The sequence below is a fragment of the Symphodus melops genome, assembly GCF_947650265.1.
Source record: "Symphodus melops genome assembly, chromosome: 1".
In the NCBI taxonomy this organism is placed as follows: Eukaryota; Metazoa; Chordata; class Actinopteri; order Labriformes; family Labridae; genus Symphodus; species Symphodus melops.
In genome coordinates this window covers 47,741,839-47,765,576 of record NC_136691.1, presented here as the reverse complement: position 1 = coordinate 47,765,576, position 23,738 = coordinate 47,741,839, and the positions used below count along the sequence as shown (strand labels likewise).

General features: G+C 39.9%; 3 protein-coding genes across 7 annotated transcripts; 1 reads left to right on the top strand and 2 right to left on the bottom strand.

Moving 5' to 3' along the window:
* Positions 1-1,023: 1,023 nt before the first annotated feature.
* mcidas (multiciliate differentiation and DNA synthesis associated cell cycle protein) lies at positions 1,024-4,318 on the bottom strand. The gene is made up of 7 exons (XM_079358472.1): positions 4,263-4,318; positions 4,116-4,188; positions 3,911-3,990; positions 3,383-3,443; positions 2,993-3,210; positions 1,987-2,097; positions 1,024-1,856 (listed from the first exon to the last, which is right to left on the bottom strand). Exons 1-7 carry the CDS (start codon positions 4,308-4,310, stop codon positions 1,410-1,412), a joined length of 1,038 nt encoding a protein of 345 aa, XP_079214598.1. The 5' UTR covers positions 4,311-4,318; the 3' UTR covers positions 1,024-1,409.
* On the bottom strand, positions 4,133-7,231 carry ccno (cyclin O). The gene is made up of 4 exons (XM_079358463.1): positions 6,835-7,231; positions 6,413-6,598; positions 5,805-6,334; positions 4,133-4,181 (listed from the first exon to the last, which is right to left on the bottom strand). The coding sequence occupies exons 1-4, from the start codon at positions 7,174-7,176 to the stop codon at positions 4,169-4,171; spliced, it is 1,071 nt and encodes a 356-aa protein (XP_079214589.1). The 5' UTR covers positions 7,177-7,231; the 3' UTR covers positions 4,133-4,168.
* Positions 7,232-8,204: 973 nt separating this feature from the next.
* On the top strand, positions 8,205-23,070 carry tut7 (terminal uridylyl transferase 7). 5 transcript variants are annotated; one of them, XM_079354927.1, is made up of 29 exons: positions 8,205-8,349; positions 9,456-9,885; positions 10,137-10,282; positions 10,716-10,832; positions 10,974-11,151; positions 11,728-11,816; positions 12,351-12,402; positions 12,541-12,610; positions 12,822-12,948; positions 13,071-13,190; positions 13,306-13,440; positions 13,776-13,953; positions 14,726-15,402; positions 15,559-15,709; positions 16,364-16,450; positions 16,610-16,710; positions 17,038-17,095; positions 17,439-17,542; positions 17,622-17,711; positions 17,838-17,951; positions 18,987-19,064; positions 19,183-19,360; positions 19,631-19,678; positions 19,766-19,857; positions 19,942-20,057; positions 20,141-20,340; positions 20,506-20,579; positions 20,710-20,773; positions 21,407-23,070. In XM_079354927.1, the coding sequence occupies exons 2-29, from the start codon at positions 9,474-9,476 to the stop codon at positions 21,463-21,465; spliced, it is 3,915 nt and encodes a 1,304-aa protein (XP_079211053.1). In that variant the 5' UTR covers positions 8,205-8,349; positions 9,456-9,473; the 3' UTR covers positions 21,466-23,070. The 5 variants fall into 5 exon arrangements, with proteins under 5 accessions (XP_079211053.1, XP_079211051.1, XP_079211052.1 ...); XM_079354925.1 differs by lacking the exon at positions 21,407-23,070 and adding an exon at positions 21,051-21,273 and having other exon boundaries at positions 8,205-8,323; XM_079354926.1 differs by lacking the exon at positions 21,407-23,070 and adding an exon at positions 21,051-21,273 and having other exon boundaries at positions 20,144-20,340.
* Positions 23,071-23,738: the final 668 nt, after the last annotated feature.

Sequence of the window (23,738 nt, the reverse complement as noted above, 5' to 3'; positions counted from 1 at the left end):
TTGATTTATGTTGTCAGCAGGAATTTAAACAGTTAAAGGTGATCGGGTCTCCTCGTCAACACGTGTTAAATTTCTGCAGAGATGTGACACTTTTTTTGTCCTAATTAGCAGGATTAGTAAGATAATTGCATATGAAATCATGTCAGTCTAGATAGATAGATAGATAGATAGATAGATAGATAGATAGATAGATAGATAGATATGAAATATATGTTAATATTATATCATGCATCAAAAGTATCATTCAGTGATTCATACTGTGACAAATTTTTCCTGTCCCTTTTTTCTGAGACATAGACTGTATATTCCCAGAGCCAATAAAACACTAAAAACCTCTTACAGGAGGGAAGAGGGGGACGAATTTAAAATCACCAAATGTATAGTGAACATGTAGCCCTTCACTCTTGAATGTAGAGGAGTTCAGGTAATACTCAAGAAATAGCAGACCCTAGACAATAAGTGGTTAAACAACACATAGATTCATATGAATTCTGTTTAATTCATATGGATAAAAAACTAACTTTAACAGTGCTCCAGCCAGCTATCAGGATCTTCTTATTTTCATCTGTGTTGCTGATGTCCGAAGCAGTAGTCCTGTAAACTGTCTCCACTGATGCCGCTACTATAGTCATTGACTTGTACAGCAAAATGATGCTGTATTATCAGTTACAAAGCTTTTTGAGACAGATGTGTTAAACACCTGGATGGTTCAGACTGTTGAATACCAGCAGGGTTTTTATACCAATTAATCACAATGTAGTAGAAAGTAAATCTGAATTTCAATGTCAAAAACAAGGATCTAAACTAGGATGTTGCAAAGCATCATGATCGATTGCTGTTTTTCAGGCCACACAGTCACTCAGGCTGGAGACAAAAGGGAAGGAAGTCCCTGGCTCTTTAAGAGGTCATTAGGTCAAATCTGTTTCACTGCTCAAACAAGTAGAGTTCACATTGAAAACATTTTCTTTCAATTTGTTTAACTTTGACTTATGTCCTCTTCTCATAAGAGAAATCGATCAGAGACAGCTTTTAAAAAAATCTTTTATTCCCAAAATTTAAATAATTTTTCACTTCTCTGAGACAAAAACACACAGAAGTATAAAAACAAGCACGCCATTTCTTTTTTTTTGGCTGGATCATTACATATAGAGGCATGTAAACAGAAACACAAAGAAAACAAAGGCTCAGGCAGTGTTATTTCCTTTGTTAAGCACCACCATTGACTGATTAGCTTACATGCTACCTGAGGAAGACATCATTTAATCATTCACAGATATCACTATAGGTTATCAGTTAAGCATTAACAGTCACAGGGGCCACCCACACTTCTTTTGGTCTGTAAAAAAACAACTTAAGAATCTTTTATATCCCTAATAACAGAACCAGTTCTTCGTGTGTTACTCCTGGTTTCAGCTGAGGTTGGGAACCCAGCGGAAGCGATATCCTCCTTGCTGTGTCGTTGAGGTGAAGGCTCGTCCATGAGGAAGCACCTGAGTCCGGATGGTGCTGTGTTCTCTGATAGAAGTCCTGAAAGACGAGACGCTCTCTTCATGCTCTGCTCCCTCCTCCTTAAGACTGCAGTCTTTGGAAGCTGAAAAACAAGTCTGTAGACCTGAGAAGGCACCGTGCATGCGAATGGTCTTTGATTCCTCATGTGGTTTTGTTCCCTTGGCAGTGCTGTGCAGCACAGCGTTGCAGCGTGTGCTCATGTCTCTCAGCATGTCCTCAACTGATCCAGAGGACTCGGTTTCGTATCCTTCGTCGAAACGCTGCCTCTTACAGGGACTGAGGGAAGTACTTTCCCCACGAGGCATCACTGACTCAATTATATTGTTGTCCCTTACTGTCAACAGTTTCTGGAAGAAAAAAAAGGTGAAAAAAATCCACCAAAAAGAAGTGTTAGATTTAAGAGTATGACATTGCAGGCACATACATTTATATATTGTATCTAGGAGGGAACTATGTTTGTTTCAGGCCTTCACTCACTTCGAGCACTGAGGCCAGGTGCTTTGCACGACGGGCCAGCTGTCTGAGGTGAAGATTTCTCTCCTGAAGTGAGTCGATTTCTTCCTGTTTTCTATGCAGAGTCTCCTGGAGCTGCAAACACACAAAGAGAAAGATGTTCTGTTGTTCTAACAGAGGACAGATTGCACTTTTGTTTACCTTGGCATGACCAATTTATGTAGAACTGAGTATAGGTACTGTAAGAATATTCATATTTCAAATGTGGGACCATTACACCCAACAATCGACAACCACAAACTTCACTTTCAGTTACATTTACCATTTTTACCTCCTTTTGTTTGTTTGTTCAATTGCAGAGTGACCTAAAAAATGTTATTTTTAAATTCAACTACAAATAGTGTACTATGGACTTAATCACAAGGGAAACCTTTAAGCACGTCTCGCTGTCTAAGCAGCCTTCTAGTATGTTTCAAGTACGAGAATTGAATCATTTTACCAGTTTACACAAACTTGCAGGACCCAAAAACCAAACTGGATTAAAAAAAAAAAAAACTCCAGATGATTTTCAACGATATAAAATCACAGAATAGCTTTATGAGTTTTCTGCTACAAATGGTTAAAGCCACACACCCAAAAAAATATCTGTATTATGCCTTGCTCAAGGTGCAGGATATGTTGCGAGAAAGTGTTCAAAGTGCATCGCTTTCTGAATAACTGTGTTCAAATTTCAATCATTCTTGGGTGATTAGCTTATAAGGTAGCAACATTCTTGGACTTTTAATTTAATATTTATCTGCTTTTAAACTAATAGTTCAACTCTTACTCCCCCTTGGGGATCAATAAAGTAATATCTTAATGTGACACAGGTCATTAGAGTGTTGGATTTTGCAAATATATACCAATACATGATTTGGATTAATAATACCACAAATAGATATTGTCTAATCCTGTGCATCACATCAAGTTAAAAAAAGAATTCAGAGTAGCAAACTGTAAAGGCTCTGAAATCTGACTGTAAAGGATTTACCTGATTGTTAACCTCCATGGACTCTCCACAAGCCCTGTCTTGCCACTGTGCTATCCCTTTCCAGAGAGCTCCATCCTGGATTCCTCCTTCTGTGGAGGAGTGAAGCAAACTTTCCTCTGAGGAGAGGTACCTCTGAGGGGTGAGTGGAGGTATGACACATCCCTGAAATGGTACCAGTTCAGTTGGAGATAGACTGCTCTCCAGAGTGGAAGGAGAATCTGACAGCGGAGACAAACACCCAGGTCAGTTAACTGGTCTTTCTGTTATTTAAAAGAGGATTGTATAAACATTTAAATGATTTTTTTTTTCTGATCATTATCATACAAGCACCAATCTTTCATGCTTGTATGTGATTTTTTGCATTTCCAAGATTTGGTTTGCTTTACTCACCTGCCATGAAATCCAGCGCATAGTCTCCAAAGTCTTGGTCATCTGCTTCAGATTCAATTACCTGTGTGCACAAAATGTATGATTAAAAACATAAATGCATTTTTAAAAAATCATAAAACGAAAGATAATTTATAGCTGCCCCAGACCTGGAAACCCCACAAGGAACACGCAGGGTAATATGGATTTATGGCAGAACATGTCGTGGTGGTCATTTCTGTAAGTGTGCCGTCTCCTAGTGCGTTATTGCGCACAGTGAGCTGTGCCCCAGAGGCTGCTTGTCGACAAAAAACTTGTGAGGTCTAGCCAATTACCGATACCCTGCGTGACATGAGTAAACAGCAGTCTCATTTGTGCAGAATTCCAGCACAGCGTGTCAAACATTAACAGCCTCTGGTAGTGATGGGGATTTGCCTACACCTGATTATCCCTCTAAGGCAGTTTTAGGTCAATGTAAATGAATGGATGGATTTAAGTGTCATGAAATCAAAATGTCTTTTAAAAGATAATATATGTATATTTTTTTCTCACCTGAGAGTCGATGGAATTGCTCTTCGGTCTCATCACAGACGCACAGTCTTCCAAATCGTCCCATGCAATTGTTGAAAAAGCTACAGAACAAGAAGAAGAAGTCATCTGCATGATCAAACCGTCCACATTTATCTAGTTGTACGTGCTGGATTCATGTTTACGTACGTGATGGCAGTTCACCAACAATGACGTCAGAGATGCATACCTTGCTCAATGATACAGGGGAGCTCCACGTACACAGTGACGGGGCTGCTGCTTCTAGGAACCAGCACTTTATCCTGACGGTAGAAAGTAATTTACGTCTTCTATACAGACCGGCATTGTATGAATATAACAATCAAACATGTCAAACCTTTTTGTTTCCTGCAGCTGTCTGATTGGGGCCAACAGCACCACGCATCTTTTTGTCTCTTTGCATCTTCACCATCTGAGCTCTGGCTGCAGAACTGATGTGTCTTGTTTTGATTTAGAGCTGATATAGACGAACTTCTCCCGGTTTGTGTTTCCCTGTGCCGCGGCTTCATAGTTTTGGTCCAATCAAATGCACTTCCTTAGTCTCCAGGGAGTGACAGCGTCCTCGGAGATTAAATTGGTGCAGACTTAACGGTTTTTCTGGTCTGAAGTGTAAAGAGGTACCGCGCAATAACGGCGCCATTACAGCAGGTGCCCTCCCTCCGCCTGCAGCCAAATATTTCCTGCGCCTTTTCTGAGACTCATGTGAAACCTGGCATGGCTATTCCACACCATGTCTCTTTTACAAAATTTAACGCCTTTTTTTTCCAGCGACATGAGCACAATCCTGATGGATTATCTAATGCTATCACTATTGCTTAAATAATGCAGCCATATTACCCTGCGCGTAATTTCTTCCCAACTGTGCGTAAAATATCTCCGCTTATTGGGTCAAGGCCTGTTGCCACATTTATTGAGTGGAAAAGGAAAAGGGTAATTATTGCAGACAGCTCACTAAACACTGGTGACAAATGCCTCGATTAGTAAACAAACATGACTAAGACTTGTTGGCCCTTAACGCTGAATGCACCTGTGTGGCCAACACCGTGTCAGCAGGTCGAGATGCCACGCGTAATGGATTATCAGAGAAAGCCTCTGATTTGACCAGGCTGTGTTGACACAGTTGAGTTTGCACAATGTGATGTAACAGATAGAAAGGATGTGGGTATACTGACCTATAGGCAAACAGCTACAATGGTTTATAAGCCTTAAAAATAACTTGGTCTAACAAGTACATTTATTCATGCAATTAACTCTATAGGTCCTTATAACCTCACAAAATAAATTAAGGCCAGTCTTATAATGCATAGCTTTCATTGAAATTGGCTCTTTTTCTATGTCCATGATGCATGGTGTCTATGGAATGTTAATAAATCCCAATAACAACTTGACAGATTTGTTTTACATGAAAGTTTTTAATTTCAGCAAAAAACACCACAAATGTTTGGATTTTGTCTTTGCATTTATTTACCCATTCAGAAACCAACTCAAAAATATGTTATGATAATTTATTTCACATTTTTAAAAAAAATCAATTTAATACAGCACATTGTCAGGGTCCTTCATTAAAACAATCAGTTGAAAAAGTAACTTAAACCTGCAACAAGTCAGCAGATATCAAGTAAATAATGACTTTGATTAAACAAATAAACACAATAAATAAAATATTATAGTATACAGAAAACTACTAATAAATATTGCATATACACTTCATTGTAAAACATTCAGTGATCACAATCAAGTGATTGCTTATGAGGTATACATAAGGTTTAAAATGCATAAACACCAGGACTAATTTATGAACTCAACCCTAGAATGTAACACAAAAAAGAGGGTATTTGTCATTTTGGATACATTTGAATCGGGGCACACTTAAAGCTACATCTCATCCAGTGCCTCTTGGTTTAATGACACCAACAGCTTTAGGTTGTCTTTGCATTCCTGGGCCAGAAGGTGTTTTGCTGGTGTACATTGAGCACATACTTCATCCATAATATTTCTCCACTGGTCTTCCTGTGACTGCGTGTTTGCAAGCACAACATTCCCTTGTTCAGTTTTCAGTATCTCACTAGCCACAGTCAGTGCACAGCAAGCAGTCAGAGATGGGGGATATTTGTTGAAAGCGTAGTCTGCAAGACTCAACTCACACACTTTTCGTGCAAAGTTGCTGCACTGCCTGAGTCTTTGAGTGCCCTGAGTCATTCTTGCAAACCTGTCATCACTTGCAGATGAAAGCTGGGCAGCACCAATGCAGTTGGTAAAATAGTCCAGGAAAAAGGCCAGGGTGGGTGCAGAGAGGCGGAAGTTAAGACGCAGGAGGATGAGGCACTCCAGGTTGCAGAGCTGCTCTTTAGTGAAAGCATCACAGCAGAAAGACAAGAGATGGCAGATCTGTGGTGAGCCCATCTCCACCTGAGGACATACAAAGATATATGTTTTATTGAAGTAATCCAAAGAGGACAACTATTTTATCCTTAAGCATTCACATACCTGTTTACTGGCCAGGAGGAGTGTAGTGACCCCAAGTAGCTGGAAGCAATCAGCAGCCACTGGTGTGGATACCAGGAACCGATCCATGATGTTCACTGACAGGCAGCAGCATTCAAAAGATAGACGAAAATGTTTGTGTACAGGGATGAGCCAGCTGACCAGTTTACACCTAGCCTCTGGAGTCAGCTGCAAGTGAAACAGAAAAAGTGTTTCAAAAAAGAGGATTTAGGTAAGAAAATGTAAATATTAATCACATTTTGGTTTTGACAGTTGTCCTAATTCATAATAAAAAGAAGAAGATTCATTTTTTTCTTTCAAAAAATGATTTAACACATCATGGCTGTAGTCTCGATTGAATAACTGGAAACATCTATCATTAATAAGATCTCTGACCTGCACACTGCAAGAATCTTATAGCTTACTTGTGGTTGGCGTGCAAGGCTCTTGCATGGATGAAACTGCTCCTCTCTGACCCTCTGGATCATGTAGCCGATGTCTCCATATTGCAGGTACCAGGTGGACAGCTCTCCTGCAGGACGCTCGTCTGAACGAAGCGGTGACACGTCTATCCGAACGGATGAAGAAGTCGGCGAGGATCCCAATTCTTCCTCGAAACCGGAGTCACTCATCTTTGCCATTAGTTTCTGCTTTCTGTGCCGGCTAGTGTGACGCTGCTGGACCGATGTGAGTGCTACAGTTGGGGTCGTTCTTCTCCGTTTGTAAACATTCTCACCGTCTTCAAATGACACCATCTCCGTTATCATTCACTGGAGCTTGTTCGCACGCCGACCACCAGTCCCTTGCCTCTTCACTTGTCTACTGAACTCTTGTTTACTGGATGTAGTTTGGGAGCTGGTGAGGGGAGTTCCATAAGATGACGTCAGTTTCCCGGGGTCTACCCCGCTCGTGCAGCGCACCTTTCTCCCGTCGCCCCGGCAACCGAGGCTAAACATAATTGGTCCCCTGTAGAAATTAATTTCACCTTTAACCATATGCCAAACTCTATGCTGTGTGAAGACTTATTTTAATAGCACCAGTCTATCGTTTCCTTAAGACAGTGAACATTATTTTCACACAGGAAAATGTGTAACTACAAAATGATGCAATGTTTAATGTTAAACGTGCATATGTTACACACAACACGCAAGTGAACTAATTAAGGCTACATTTTACCGAATTACCTTTTATATATATATATAATGTCAAACATTGCTTAAAAAATCCAAAAGGAAGTTTTTTTTTTAACTAAAGCTAAATCCTACCAAAAAAGTTGGCTATTAATTTAGCAGAATCTGTATCCACATGAGATGTCCCTATGTGACACGAACATAGACGATAGGCCACCATGAAAATCACTCAACGTGGATTAGTCACATGGTATACATAAGCCTGTGTTGTTTTAAGGCTAGAGGAGTCTGTCTTGGAAAACAAAATGTTTGTTTGTTTGTTTGTTTGTTTGTATGTTTGTTTGTTTGGGTTTTTTTGGGGGGGGGGTTGAGATGTATTTGATGTATTTTTGTTTCTCTATGTTTGGCAGCTGGTTGTCTGTCTGAAACTCTTTTTCTTGTGTGGCTGCTTGTTTTGTTCAGGACACCCTTGAAAAAGAGGTTTTTAATCTCTCCCTGGTTAAATAAAAATAATATGAAGCTGTCCTTAAACTGTTTTGATAGGACAAAATTAATGCACTAAAATAGTAAACACTTGGACAACACTTGGTTATTTTTTTATAACTAATAACTGGTCTACTTTTTTGGTATATAACAGACCTGTGTTGTTGTTGTTTTTCAGTTTTATTTTTTTGCAGTGGGCGGAGCTAACGCTGGCGGCTACAAAACAGCAGCCTGTACGTCACCTTTCAAACTCCAGAGACAACCAGCGATCATGCCAAGTCAGACCTGAGCAAGGCTTCAAGTATGCCCTCTGTTATCATACTAAAGGTATTATTATTATTATTATTATTTTGCAATCGTTTTGGTATATAATTGCAGATAATATCGATGGCAGGTTTAACCACAGTTGCAGTGTTCAAGAATAAACAGTGACGCTAGCCGTTGCTAGCTCAGCAGTTAGCTCGCTGTTAGCTGTCATAGACGGCAGGCTAAATAGCAGCAGCTAACAGTAGCGTCAGCTTAACTGCATCTGACTTGTTGGCGAGTGTAAACATTGCTTTGGTAGTTTAATGTCTCCAAGGCATGTTGGCTAGATGTCAGGTAGAGTTTTACACCGAGGAAGAAGAAGAAGTCTGAAGTTAGAGGAAAATCATTCTGCAAAAAGCTAGCCTGCTAATTGATGCTAATACCATGCCATCACAAGCTCTCAAAGTCAGCGAAGTTGTTTGCTAATGTTAGAGTTAGAGAGGTAACTTTAGTCGATGCATTTGAACAGTACCCGTGTGTCTTAACTGTAATGTTATTTTAGTGACAGGTATGTTAGCATAAGGTGGGCCGGAGTTCATGGTGTTTTATGAAAGAGGTCAGATGTTGAGCTGTCAACTTTCATAACTAATAAAAGTCAGATAATGGTTGCCCTCTGTTTGCTGAAGCTATGATGACTTTAGCACACTATCATGTACTTAAGTTGAGTTCTACAGCTGGCCTAACTTCTGCAGGACGATTTATGGCTGTAGCAAGTCTGTTATTTAAATGTAAAGTCCTCCAGCAGTTCGTCCTGAATTCAGATACAGGTTTGAGTTGAAGCCAACGAGTTTCCAAAAGTTCAGTTTATGAAAATATTCAGAGGCCTCTAAAGACAGCGTCTCTGTATCAAGTTTGCACACTACCTAAAATACTTCACTCACTTATTAATTGATTGAACTTGCTTTGCTCGGGGATTCAGCTCCATTTAATAATAGTATTGAGTGGTGAACAAAAGAGGGTTTTGGTCTAACCTTATTAAAACTGAGGACTTTTATCTCTGATTTGATGGTAATATTTCATATTCAATTTCATTAAGAAAAAAAAATTATCTGGGGGGCAATTGAAAGGCATGTTCATATTATCAACATACTCGTTTCATATTAAGTGATGATTTTTTGTCCTTTCAGTTTTAGCATAAGTGAATTATGGAAAACTCGGGCAGGCCTTACCGGGCCAGGCAAGGTGGCTGGGAGAGGGGAGCAGGCTCAGACAAGGCAGAAAGCTGGAGGATCCAGGACCAAGGTCGAGGACAAGGCTTCAGATCAGATGGGGGTCCGCAGGGCAGGAATCATGGTGGGCCGTACCGGGCCAGTCCCAAGAAGGGAGGGCTGGGGCCCATGAGTTTCTCTCCTGGTGGATTCAGAGGAGGTCACAGCCCCTCGCAGAAAGATGACCCGCGGTGGTACTCTGGTCCTGAGAACAGTGGTGGAGGTCGAGAGGATAACTGGAGGGAGCGTTCGCAACAGCACTGGGGGAGGAGCACGCAGGGAGAAGGTCCAAAGGAGGACAGGGAGCAGGGGAGGAGAGAGGACAATGATGGTGGACCTAATAAATCAGGTAAGGAAATGGAAAACAGACACAGAGAAGGAAAAAAGTCTGTTCTAAGACTGTCCCAGCTTTTAGGACTATCGAGAGGCAGTCTGTCTACAGTGACAAATTTGATCATGATCACAGGGATGTATGACGCTGTCATTTCAAATCTAGCTTCAGTCTGACACTAACAACCAGCCATACTCCACCTTCTGGAGAGACACTGTGAGCATTTTTTTTATTTATTTTTTTACACGTGCATGTTTTTGTTTCGAAAGGGAGGAGACGGAGAAACAGAAACAAGAAGACTTTCGCTGAAGAGAACAGGGGCCTTGAAGAGTCCACACTCTCAGCCCCAGAGCTTCGCAGCCTTCAGCAAGCAGAGAGGCGTCTCAACAAAGAAGAGATCTTCCCTCTAAAGAAGGTACAGCACACTGAGGACAGTATCACACCCCAAATACATTCGTTTTTCAACACCCTTTTAGTTGATGGGGGGAAAAAAAAACAAATAACACACTGTTTTAAAAGTCAATTCACTGTCATTGTTCTAGATAAAATGTGTCAGTAAATGCTTTTTCTATGTTTTCAAATTTGATCTTTACAGTAAATGTATTGAATCGTTGGACTGTTGAATTGAAAAACAGTACTCGGTATGTAGGACAGTGTTTTTTGTATGTTAATATCTTCTATTTGCTGCCATAAGAATTTTATAACTGCTCAGTCTCATAAGTTAAGCTTTCTCTGATGAGCCAGTAATACAACGTTTAAGCTAATGAGGTACAGCCTTCTTAAAACAAAACTGTGAAGAGCTGTTGTCTGATTTCTGTACTCCCATCCTTTTTTTTTTATTGATTCAGAGATCCCACAACAACCCTGCTGCAGTGTACACCTGCGCTCTGTGCGACGTTCTCCTGGAATCTGTGTCTGATGCTTACAGACATATCAGAGACAAAAGGCACAAGAAGAGGGCTAAGGTGAGACCTGGTCATCATGAAAATCTCCCTTTGAATGATCAGTTTATTCAGATACTTGCTCCTGTCTTGTCATTTTGCAGTAAAGGTCTGCATACAAACGCATAAAAGTAAATATTTTTTGGTGCATGTGTTTGTATCTAGGAGAGGCAGGAGCAGGTGATGCTGACGGAGATTCTGCCTCCTGGTCTGGAGCAGATCAGTGCCGTGAATGCTGCACTTGAGGCTGTGGTCCGAGAGCATGGGCTGAACGACCAGGATGTTGATGAGAGACGGTGTGTCGTCTCCACCATGCAAGACCTCCTTCTGTCCGTCCTGCCTGGTAAGTTGGTCACTCGATGGGATGTGACCAGGGGAGTACACGACAAAGCAGTGTTTGCGGGGGTAACTGGGGTAACTTTGGGGTTAACGCTGGGTTTTAAAGGACTACAAAGATGGTTCACCATCTTACCAGAGTAGATCACAATAGTCATGAGGGAGGAGAGAGAGAGAGAGAGATCAGCAAACACTTTGCCCCTCCTATAGGATGTTTCTGGATGAAATATGGATTTAAAAGCATATTATAAATACTTAACAGTTATCATCATACAACAGTCCAAACAAACTACTGAAGTCGCTACTTTTGGCTACAGTTAAGCGTTCATACTACTCTCGCCCATATCACTGTGTACGTCGGAGCTGCAGAGTAAATTTTATGTCCTGAACTGTCAGACACTCCACATATTAGGGTTATTATAATATAAGCATTTTCAGTTGGCTTTGTAGTGTGTGCCCCTCAATTCATCCCGATGTTATTAGTTTACAGACAGGCTGCCTCTGCTTTATATCAGTTAAACATTCTCTGAGTCGAGAACACATTTTAACGGCATTATTTCCTCTCGCTCTCTGTCGACTGTAGAGATCAGACTCCGGCTTTATGGATCATCTTGCACTAAGTTTGGATTTAAGGATTCTGATGTCAACATTGACATTCAGTATCCACCTCACGTGAGTAGCCCAGTGTGAGTTTGATGGTGTGATACTGTGAGTCTTTTTCTTTCTTTTTGCCACTACTTGAAAAAAAACCTTCCACGCCTCTTAAGTACAAAAACAACCATTCAACATGAAAATATGATATCAAAGAAGAGAGGCAAGTCAGGTGTCACTTTCAAGTATTATCTTACAGGATGCAGTTCATGCAGTACTGTTGTTGTTGTTTTTTTCTTTTTTAACTTTTTGCTACTTGTATATCTATTTAGTAGTAGTAACAACACAGTTTATCTTTAAGTTGATAAGGAATCATGTCTAATTACTTTGAGGTCAGAGATAATTCATTAGCATCTGGTGTGACTAAAGAGGAACTTGTGTAATGGAGAGGCATACAGTTGTGCTGTCATAGTTTTCTAAAGCTAATAGGTTTGATTTTCATTACATTTTAAAGATTTAAAAAAAAAAAAATGTACCAGAGGAACACACAAAGTAAAGATGTCCCTTTTTTAAACTAGTTATCTTCTCAATCTTTCAAATTGAATGTATTCACAGATGCATCAGCCAGACGTCTTGATGTTGGTCAAGGAGACTCTCTCTGTGAGCCGTGAGTCACCTCTTTTTATTCTAAATAAAATGTATTATTATTCAGCAGCAAGATTTTCCTTGTTCCACTCAGGGAAACTCAGCCATGTGCTTGCTTGTCATGAATGTCTAAACATGTCATGAATGTGTGTCTCCTCAGCTCTGTTTGTTGATCTGGAAGCCGATTTTCATGCCAGGGTGCCTGTGGTCATCTGCAAAGACAAAAAGAGGTTAGTTTGTGCCCGAGTTCATCAAAATAATGGACAGATTTGCACGTTATATTTCTGACTCCAACTGTGTCATTTACAGAAGCTCAGAAAGTCACTGATTAAAACATTGTGAAAATAGCAAAATATTAAGTGTCATTTGAAAAGAGAAAAACTGCTTGTTTCAGGGTTACTTACCTTGATACACAAAACTCTGACTGTTAATTTTCAACAGTGACCTGATCTGCAAAGTCAGTGCAGGGAATGAAAACGCCTTCCAAACCACCTCCTATCTGGCTGCTCTGTCCACTCAGGAGCCTCTCCTCCTCCCTCTGGTTTTGGCTTTTAGACGCTGGGCTCGGGTATGTTCCCAAATGACGCTGATCTTTTTTTATTTTTATTTTTTTATTTTTTTTTTTTATTATTATTATTTTCTCCCCACATTAGCCAGTTTTTCACACTATTGTTCCTCCTTTTGGCTTAGATCTGTGAGATGGACTGTGCGGAGGAAGGTGGCCTGCCACCATACGTCTTTGCCCTCATGGTGATCTTCTTCTTCCAGCAGCGCAGAGAGCCTCTCTTGCCTTGCTACCTGAAACAAGAGGTGTTTCTTTTCTTCTCGTTCTTGAAAAACCAGATCTGCAGTATTAAGTTCAGTGTGTTGAGCTGACTGTTGTGTTCTATTGAAACTAACAATGTCATCTCATTTCTATTTTTAGATCAAGGTGTTTTCCCTCAGCAGACTGAAAGACTTCAATCTCACACATGTAGAGGACGGTCATTTACACTGGTCCTACTCTCCCTGCTCAAAAGACTCTTCACAGCCAGCAGATGGCTCCTGTATAAAGGGAAAGGTAATAATGTGGTTTGATAGGAGACCCGTTGAAGGCTGATGTTTTGTCTTAACTTAAAACACCGTCTGTTGAAGTTAGTCTTGTTATGCTCAATCACTCAAGATACACTGAGAGGAAACTAAATGCACCACAGTTCTCGAAGGAAGGAAACTGATGCTGCTGATGTTTAAGCAGACAAAAAAGATGTGGGAATGGGATATCTATTTGAAATGGAATCTGGCGTTAAGTGTTATGTGGTTTAAAAAAAAAAAAAGTTGAGTGAATGCCTTTCTGATGTCAATAAATCGTGACAGTTGTGAAAATGAGCGAGCAGTAGCTTTTTGTTTTCCTCTCAGGTTCCACTGGTGTTTCCGAGTCCTCACCCTCCTGTGGAAGTCGGGCTTCTGTGGGTTGAAATGCTTCGCTTCTACTCTCTGGAGTTCATCATTGCTGACAATGTGATCAGCGTGCGGACAAACGCCAACCTCTCCAGAGAACTGAAAGACTGGCCGAAGAAACGCATCGCTGTGGAGGGTTAGAATTTTTTTTATTTTTTTTTGTTTACATTTAAAACCTTTTGACCTGAAACTGGAAGAAAAAAAAACATTCAAAAGCTTCAGCGTTTAGAACTCAGAACATGTAATTACCAGAGTTGGGAACCAGTTTTCTGCTTAATATGGTTGCAATTTTTAGTTATAAAAACATTTTATTAGACATAAAATAATGACACAATTTGATGAATGTTTGTGTTCTTAGGTTTATCTACGCTCAGGTTTATCTTTTTTTTTTTTTTTTTTTTTTTTTTTTTTTAAAGTAACTGTTATTATTTTAACTATGACAAGTTCAACTTATCCGTCAAAGTGACAATCCTCCCACTGATTATTATTTAGATACTTACAACTGATCAAATGATGCAAGTTACTCATTTTAATTACACTTATTTTTGCCTTCAAATTTAGCATGTCAGATTTTTTTATTTTGTACTTTTTGTCAACAAGTACTGGAAGGATAATTGGTTTCCAAGCTCTCAAAACAACCCCTGATGTGGATGTTTAAGTGTAACTGATTGCAGGTAGATAACACTCCAGTACCCACAACTACATAGAGGCACAGCTGTGTTAAAGCCCAAACATGGCCAACTGTTTTTGTTGTGGTTGTTAATGGACCAACTCGCTATTTGGTGTTCTTGAACTGCATAAAAGAAAAAAGTCCAACATTAGCTTGAGAACATTGTTTTGTACTAAATGATTAGGTGATTCCTGTAACGTTGCATACGACTAACTGTAGTCACTGTTCCTTTACACAGATCCTTTTGCTGTGAAGAGGAATGTGGCCCGCACAGTGAACAGCCAGCAAATGTTCGAGTACATCGTCCACTGCCTCAAAACTACGTACAAATACTTTGCACTGCCGCTCAACGCACAAGCTGCCGGTCTGAAGACACAGCTACAGCATGAAGCCGTTAAAGGGGCGAACGCCCAAGAAGTCCTCCCAGAGTTCAGTCAGCTCAGTGTTCAGTCCCAACAGGAACCTAAAGCTGTAGAAAATGGTCCTGACGACTCAGACTGCATCATCGAGGAAGAGGAGGAAGTGGAAGAATACAGCGACTCGGATGAGGAGAGGGAGAAGGAAAAAGCGGACCTGGGTAAAAGCAGCCTCTCCGAGGATGAGGAGGACGAGGACGTAGACGCACATAACAGACAACACTTGGACAGCCTCACAACAGAGGATGAGGAGATTTTCCCAGTGGACGAGATCTCAGGGGAGGAGCTCCTGTCTGATGAGGAGGGTCCAGATTTGGACACGCCTGGTTCAATGGACGATGAAGAGGGGGAGGAGGAAGAGGAGGGGGAACTGGCAGTTGGAAATGTCTCGCATCCAACTCCAGAGAGTACAAGTAAAGATGAGAGCACTGGAAATAAGAAACAAAAACAGAAGAAAAAATCTTATGAATTCACGAGGCAAGCTTTCACTAAAGGAAAGGTAAGTAAAGCCTCGTGATAGTTTTCTTTTGAGATGCTGTGTGAATGAAACAAACATTCTTAAACCTCCAGTGAGTATTTCAAAGGGAATTTCATCTAAAATTAGCCTTCTCAAGAAAATGTCAAAACACACGTAACAGAGTGTAATCTCTCGCAGTCCCACATGGTCGTGTGCAGCTTGTGTAAGCGTGATGGGCACCTGAAGAAAGACTGTCCGGAAGATTTCAAGAAAGTTCAACTGGAGCCTTTGCCACCTATCACCCCAGAGTTTCTCAATGTCCTGAACAAAGTGTGTGAGCAGTGTTTCAGTGAGTATGATGTGACTACATTGAATATTTTCTGTCGAAGATGATACAAGCTACAATAGAATATGATGGCTGTTTGAGATTTACTTGATGCAGCGCATTAAGTTTGGATTCAGTAAATTCCCTTAATTGCACTACCTTGTTGTGTTCGCTTAATGAATGTCAGCTGTTCATCAATCATTAGCATAAACGACGACCCCCCCCCCTTGTCTAAATAAGGCAAATGAAATTAGAATAGTTGAAAGCTTCAAGTATTGCTGTCAAAAAGATGTTGGGTTGTCCAAAACGCTGTAATTGATAATGTAAAAGATGCATCAGTGCAGTGCAATCCTGAAACAAATGATTAATTAGATTTCAGATGGAAATGAAGTTTAGTTATGTTAATCTGAAGGATGCCAAGGGGACGCAGCAAGAGTCGTATTTTAATTGGTGCCAAATACGTTTTTAAATGACTTCAGGTCTACTTGAAACTGAAAACCCCGGTAGCAGCAAAAAAAGAACCAATGCATTCCCTCCAGATAGTCTCTTGTTGAGTTAATTGGGGGACAACTCTGTTTAAAAAAAATAAATAAATTAAAAAAAAAAAAAAAAAGTTGGTTAAAGTCATGGTAATTTATCAAACTACAGAATCTGAGCGTTTGTTTTTTTTCTTTCCAGCTGACTTCGCCCCAGATGAACTGGAAGTGGATGTAAGAGAGCACATCCTTCAGGACCTGGAGACATTTGTCAGACGACAGTTTGCTGGTAAAGAAAAGCCCCCAGTGTCACTGCAGTGTCTTAAGTTTTAAACCTAAACACAAAAGGATTGTGCATGGTTTCATTTGTTCTCAGCATGATGGTTGACGTGCAAGTCACAGGGCTTTTATGATGAAACTGAAAGGACTTGTTTTTCTTTCTGAACAGGAGCTCGGCTCAAACTTTTTGGATCATCCAAAAATGGTTTTGGCTTCAGACAGAGTGATCTAGACATCTGTATGGTGCTGGAGGGGCAACAAACAATAGGTGTAAGTCATTCCATTTATCTTACTCCACGTTTTCTAGTAGTATATGCATTCACCTCGGCAGGCTGTTAGTGTTGTCATTTAAGCTCTTATTCAACTAGCCTTCTTTAACTGTACACACAATTCCAAATGTCTTTAATTATAAACCTCACTTATACAATGCAAACGTTGCTACTTGACCGTATTTCTAGTTCAGAAACTGCAGAATTTGATTGGTTGGATAGAATCAGAAAAATGTATTTGCTGTTATAAAGTCTTTCATTTGTGCTTTTGTAATCATTTGAGGTTTTTCATTCCAGCCTCAATCTAACAAATGTGTTTCTCCCACAGGATGTTGATTGCATTCACATTATTGAGGGTTTGGCAAGAATGTTAAAGAAACATCCGGGTGAGTTGTGGCAATTCCATTCATGTAGCCTGAGACAGCAAATTAGATTTCTCTTGATTTATTTGGATCTCTTGTATCTTACTGATCATTGATCAAACAATCTGAATCAGCTGGCCTCAAAGGACTTTACAACCTTTGCAGCACATTACACCACCTCCCTTACATTCCCTCAGGGAGAAACTACCTGAAACAATCTTTCAACTTATGTTGTTAAAAAAAAAAAAATACTTCAGTCGATGGTTAAACTTTGTATTGATCTAATGTGTTTTATGATTGGTCAGGACTTTGACACACTGTCAGTGTCTGTGTGTCACATGTTTCTAAATCTGCACCCTGTCTCCAGGTCTGAAGAACATCCTGCCCATCACCACAGCCAAAGTTCCCATTGTGAAGTTCTACCACGTTCGCACGGGCCTGGAAGGAGACATCAGCCTGTACAACACTCTGGTAGAGCTCTTTTGTTTGTTTGTTTTTAAACATCATATAGTCTCAAATGTGCAATCTTTAATAGAAATTATTTTTCTAGGCTCTGCACAACACACACCTGCTGGCTTCTTATGCTGCTATCGACTGGAGGGTGAAAGTCCTCTGTTATGTTATGAAGGTTTTTGCCAAGGTGAGTGTGCTCTGAAGCAGTTAGCCAGTGCTAACAGTGTTTGTCTCAAATGAATCATTATTCTACTGTCACTCGGCTGTGTTACCATCAGTTTATTTATTTTTATTTTTTTAAATCTCCTTCCAGATGTGTGACATCGGCGATGCTTCACGTGGCAGCCTCTCGTCCTATGCTTACACCCTGATGGTGCTGTTCTTTCTCCAGCAGAGAAACCCACCAGTTATCCCCGTGCTGCAAGAGGTACTTGAAGCATGTTGGGTGAAAAAGGGTTAGCTTAATATTTCATATAATAAGGGTTCCATCCCCTTATGGCATGGCTCAATGTCCTGTCAAGTAAACGCAAAACTTGGCACAACAACTGCGAATGATGTGCATTAGCTTCCCAAGAAATATCAACCCCATCGCCAAGATGGTGACGCTGTTACTGAGGAAACTGAACTCTATTAAGGCCACGCCTTAGTTGGATTGACTTGAAATATGACAAACCAGTTTTTGGGGTGTTCCATCAATGTTCCATCAAGAAATCCAAGCTCACCTGGAAAAAGCCAGGCTGAAACAGCGCCATCTCACAATTAAGCCTCAAGTCGTTCCACTAACGCAGGCAAGTCTTCTCTAATGAAGTCTGATTCAAGACAGGCCGCATAATCTCACTCTGTCCTCGCAACCAAGGTTTATAAAGACGCCCAAATGAATTGTTCAATGAAAAGATGATCACGAGTCACAGAGGGGGGGAAAGTTACAGTGCGGTTTTTTTCTTTTTGCAGCTAAACGATCTTTGAATTGCCTGCGTACGAAATGTGCTGCATAAATACCCTTCCTTTACATGTTTGTGAATACATGAACTTTTAGACTAGATGGATACTTTATTCATCCCAAGGGAAACTCAAGCATCCAGAAACAGCCACAAAGCAGCTCTCTGTGGAAACAGCAGCAAATCGACAAACTCGGCGCACCTGCAAACACTCTCTGCGTCTCGGCAAACAAACTCAATTTGAAGTTGTTTTTTTTGTTTTTTTTCTTTTCACAGCTATTTTTCTGTTTCAAATGTTTTCAAATTCTTAAGTTGTGCAGCATTCAAATAAATGTCCACTCTTAAAGAATCTGAAAAACAGCATATATTCCTTTTTTTTAATGAAAAAAAACAAACATTTAAAGATGAAAAAGAGGAACAGCTCCCCCTGAAGCCTTGTATTTGAACATTGCCTATAAACACAAATGTGAGCCATTAACTTGTGTGCGTTAACATGAACAACTTCTCTATTTTTCTTTGAACAGATTTATGATGGAAAACAGAAGCCAGAGATTCTAGTTGATGGCTGGAACGTGTACTTCTTTGATGATTTAAGAACACTGGTACGATTTTCCTTGTAAATATTTTGGGTGTCTGATGTATACCTTTTTCGTGAATAGTAATGTGTCTCACTGTGTGTCTCACCTCAACACCTCAATTGTTTCCTCCTCCCCGCTGCAGCCCTCTCGCTGGCCTCAGTACAGGACAAACACAGAGACGGTGGGGGAGCTGTGGCTCGGCCTGCTGCGCTTTTATACCGAGGACTTCGACTTCAGAGAGCATGTTGTCTGCATCCGTCAGCACGGCCGCCTCACCACCTTCAACAAGCAATGGACGTCCAAATACATTGTCATTGAAGGTCAGCCTTGTACAGCGCACTCAGCCCTGCCTTGTAGTTCTAAACGCACAAGATTAACAGTGTTTTGTTCATTGTTTTTAAAAATCTGGATTGAGCAAAAATGATCTTAAAACTTATTTTAAGATGCTCCAAATAGAAGGCTTTTTTGTGGATTGTTTTTGTTACTTTTGGAATCTTTAAGTGCATACAACATACATATACTGTTAGTAACATTAATTTAAACTCTGTGTGGCAGCTTGGAAAATGTGAAACTGCTCTGTTCTTCTACAGATCCATTTGACCTGAATCATAATCTCGGTGCTGGACTGTCCAGGAAAAGTAAGTAGAAGTTTTTCTTTTTTTCCAATTTTCATCTCTGTTCTTTTTAAATGTATCTTTAACATCTATTTGTTTTTCTCTAACCAGTGACGAACTTCATTATGAAGGCTTTCATCAACGGCCGAACCGTGTTTGGCACACCTGTCGGATTGTTTCCTCCCGTGTATCCCAGTCACATGGTCAGTATTTGCTCTCTCAACTTCACATTTGAACCTTGTGGTGATATTATCTAAGGCCTGTGGTTTGTCTTCATTTTTCCCCAGGAGTATTTCTTTGATCCTGAGGTCCTAACTGAGGGAGAAGTGGCTCCAAATGACCGCTGCTGCCGCATCTGTGGCAAGATTGGCCACTTCATGAAGGACTGCCCGATGCGTAAGAAGTAGGTGAACTCCAAAACCTGTCTGAATGTGTCGCAGCGTTTACTTGAAGTGCACCATGTCTGAAGCAATGTGTTTTGTAAAGTAGATCAAGGCATAGAAGGGACTCTGACAAAAGGCCAGAACACCTTCGAGACAGACTAGATGGAGAAGACGGCAAGGATCAGAGCCGACATAAGAGTGATCACTGGAGGAAAAGAGATGCACTGGAGATACGCTGCTGCTACCTGTGTGGATCAAGTGCCCACATCAAGAAGGACTGTCAGCTGTACAGAAGCCCTGCAGGTTCAACCAAAATTTCCCATTTGATTTCTCTGTTCTAATGCATTGTTTCCAGTGGTTATGAACCCTTCAATAGAACAATAGGAAGCAAAGTTTGAGATGTCATTATGAGGGATGAAAGGAATAAGTAAATTGCTTAATTTTAAACTCTAATTCTTCATTTTGCAGGTAACATGAGGTCAGAAAACTTTTCCTCACCCTCGTCAGCCCACTTGAGGAATTTAAGAGAAAAAGAGAAGCAGGTATGAGCTCATACTTATGAAGGTTGATTTATAAAAAAAAATAAAAAATCAATTTCTAGAGTGCAGGAGTGAGCTGTGTCCACTTCTTCACACATGCATCTATTTATTTTCCTTTTTTTTTTTTTTTCAGGGTTCACCGATACAAGAAGACAAGAAGAGAAAGCAACAAAATGTGATATTAAGTCCACAAGCAGGTATGTACATTAGCCTAACATTAAAATCCCTGTAGCTTATTCAAATGGTTGTAAAACAATTCATTTTAAATGACAAATGATTTGAGAAATTTGACTTGCACATTAAAATCAGAATTTTTTTTTTTGCATTCACACATACTCATTAAAGTCCCAATATCAATTTTAAAGGACTCGCTTTCCTGAAAGCATTCTGTGTTTGTACACAAATACCTTGTAGATTAAGGTCATGAGTCTCAGCTGACAGTTTGTTGTATTTGGCTCAACTGTCTTGTTTTAGGGCTGATGAGGAGAGACAATGAGAGTGAAAAAATGTTTGCTGCAGGTTCAGATTCCTTCACTGTTCCCTGGAGATCACAAATGCTGCTATTTTGGCTTAAGTTTAGCATTTTGCTGTTGTTTTTGTCCCTTGTTTACTTCACCGTCCAAGAACGATTTCTGTGAGTGAGCCTATTTGTAACCTGACTTGGATCTTTCTCAAATAAAGCAGCAAATCAAACCAATACAGCAGTCAGTTTATCTTGACTTCAGTGGGGTAAGACGAGCAGTAGATATTGCAGGACGAAAAATGAGGTTTGGTTCAGTTTTGAATGTTGTAGAATGAATTTTGACAATTACGTCCTGGTTTGTTTTCAGGAAGTTTAGCCTGCCGAAATTTGGGTCGCTCTGCTCACAGGAAGAGCCCGGTGGAATGAGCAGCAGCTGTGGCGACGTTGACCATGAGGTTCCACTCCTGTCCAGGCACAGAGCAACCAAAAGTCCAGAGATCCTTGAATCTGAACGGGACTGTCGGGCCTGTGTGAGCCCTTCAAAAAAAAAAAAAAAAAAAAAAGCCAAAGCCAGGACGCCTTGACTTGAAGCCAAATAGGGCCTTTTTATGTGTTTTTCTTTTCTCCCCCCCCAAAGGTCTCCTCTTCAGAGGAGCTTTTTAAAGCTTTCTTTTTAACACGATGAGCCATTGTGCATGCACCTCACACCTTTGTTTTCCTACACTGCCAGTCAGGGTTTTGTTTTTTTTAAAACTCATTTGTCTTTCAAACCATGTCTTTGCAGATTCAGTTTGAAATCTCTTAAATTGTAAGTAATTGAGAAGTGTCTGTTAAGTGGTTGATAGTAAATCATCTTAGATCCAATGATGATTTGTTTTGTTTTAGCAGACAACAAAAGCCATATTTGTCTTAATCCCGAGTCTTGAACTCTTTGATAAACAGCTACACATAAGACAAATAGATGTTGCAATATCCATGGCATGCTGTCTGCTATTTATAGTTCAAAGTCCATTAAATTCATCACCCATTTTAAATAGTCACTTTTCAGCTCATTAAGTTCTTATTTTAGAATAATGTGGTTTTACGGCAAATGTCATCTTGTGTGTAGAGATTTTACTTACCGTGATATAACATACTTTTCTTATAGACCCTTTTGGAAGTTTTGAATGACTGTAACTTTCACAATGACCTGGATCTCCTTTCAAGTTCAGTTTGATTTGTCCCCTGCACTGACGTCCATCAGACCATCCCACCTTCAGCCTATAAAGCAGCTCTACTTACAATATATCTCTGTGTTTGTGTCTTTGAGTTCAAACAATCTCCTTGTGGATTTTCATTTCTTTTTAGGGTTTGAGTTTTCTGTTTTTCAAACTGCTAATCTAATGCTTAATTCATGGATACATCCTGCCTCTCATCCACCTTTTAAGTCTTACTGGTAGGACTGTTCCTACTCTGTTAATCCTGCCATGTGTCTGTCTCCATACAAATACTACCAAGTGTAACTTTTGTGCACATAAGGATGACAGTTTGGACATAAAGATGAACCATTTTTCCAATGGTAAAAAAATCTAAATGCAGTGAACTGGTCAAGCTGATTGCAACTACTGTTCCAATAATCTTAAACTCAAGCTAGTTTAATGTTCAGATAAATGTATTTATTTGCCACAAAGGCTCCTTTTTGTTGTACTGGTGCCACAGATTGGTAGCTGCACTGTGAGGGTCCATTTCCTTAATTTATGTTGCTGCTAGTTTATGTCTCTAAGACCTGCTTATCATTTACTTCTAATATGGACCGTCTGGCTTTATTATTGTCCTATTATGGCTGACTTTTATAAAAGGAAATGCTGATGGTATTATAATCAAACTTCTCATTTTAATGTAGCTTTGTTTTTACGCCAGTTATTTGCATTTCTTTTGTTGGACTCAAAATGAAGGTTTAGTTTGTTAATAAGAAACTCCCATCCTGCCAGAAAAGGTTGGCTTGCAAACCATTTTGTGTCTCAGAATCCATTAAACAGAAACCAAATCTCAGTGTGTCCTATTTATTTTAAAGCGTTTTTTAGAATATACTATATTCACTGAACTTATGAAAGAAGAAAATGTTGCAATATGTCAAATTGCTTAATTTTTTTCTGTGGTATATTACACATTTCAAGACGAGCTGAAACACTGCAACCTTGGGTGTTGGTGTGTCACCCTCAGATATATTACACAGATTAAGCTAAATAATTGATTTGTGGGTTCCAGACCCGTAGCCAGACCTTAGTCTTAGGGGGGGCACAGCTGTTATCAGCCAGTACGCATATTTTAATGATCCTATACTGTATTGCAAACATCACCTTAAACATAACCAACAGCAATATGACCCGGTACACCAATAAATGATTCTGTAATCATGTACATTTAACTTAATATATCTGGTAAAATGTATTCAATATAAATGCGTCCTTTTATGGCAATTTTTGTAAAGTGGAAGAGGGTTGTTTGCTGACATTTTCTCACACTGTTGAGTTGTCGTAATACATTACGTTTTTGTTTTTTTTAAATACGTCATTTAAAAACTTCAAGGAAGCTCTGTAATATTACAAGAATTTATTTATTTATCATTATTTAAACTTTACAATACAAAACGTAGTGGAACAGAAGGAACAAGCAAACAGAGTCATTAATACAAAATTGCATTCGTCACGAGCAGAGCC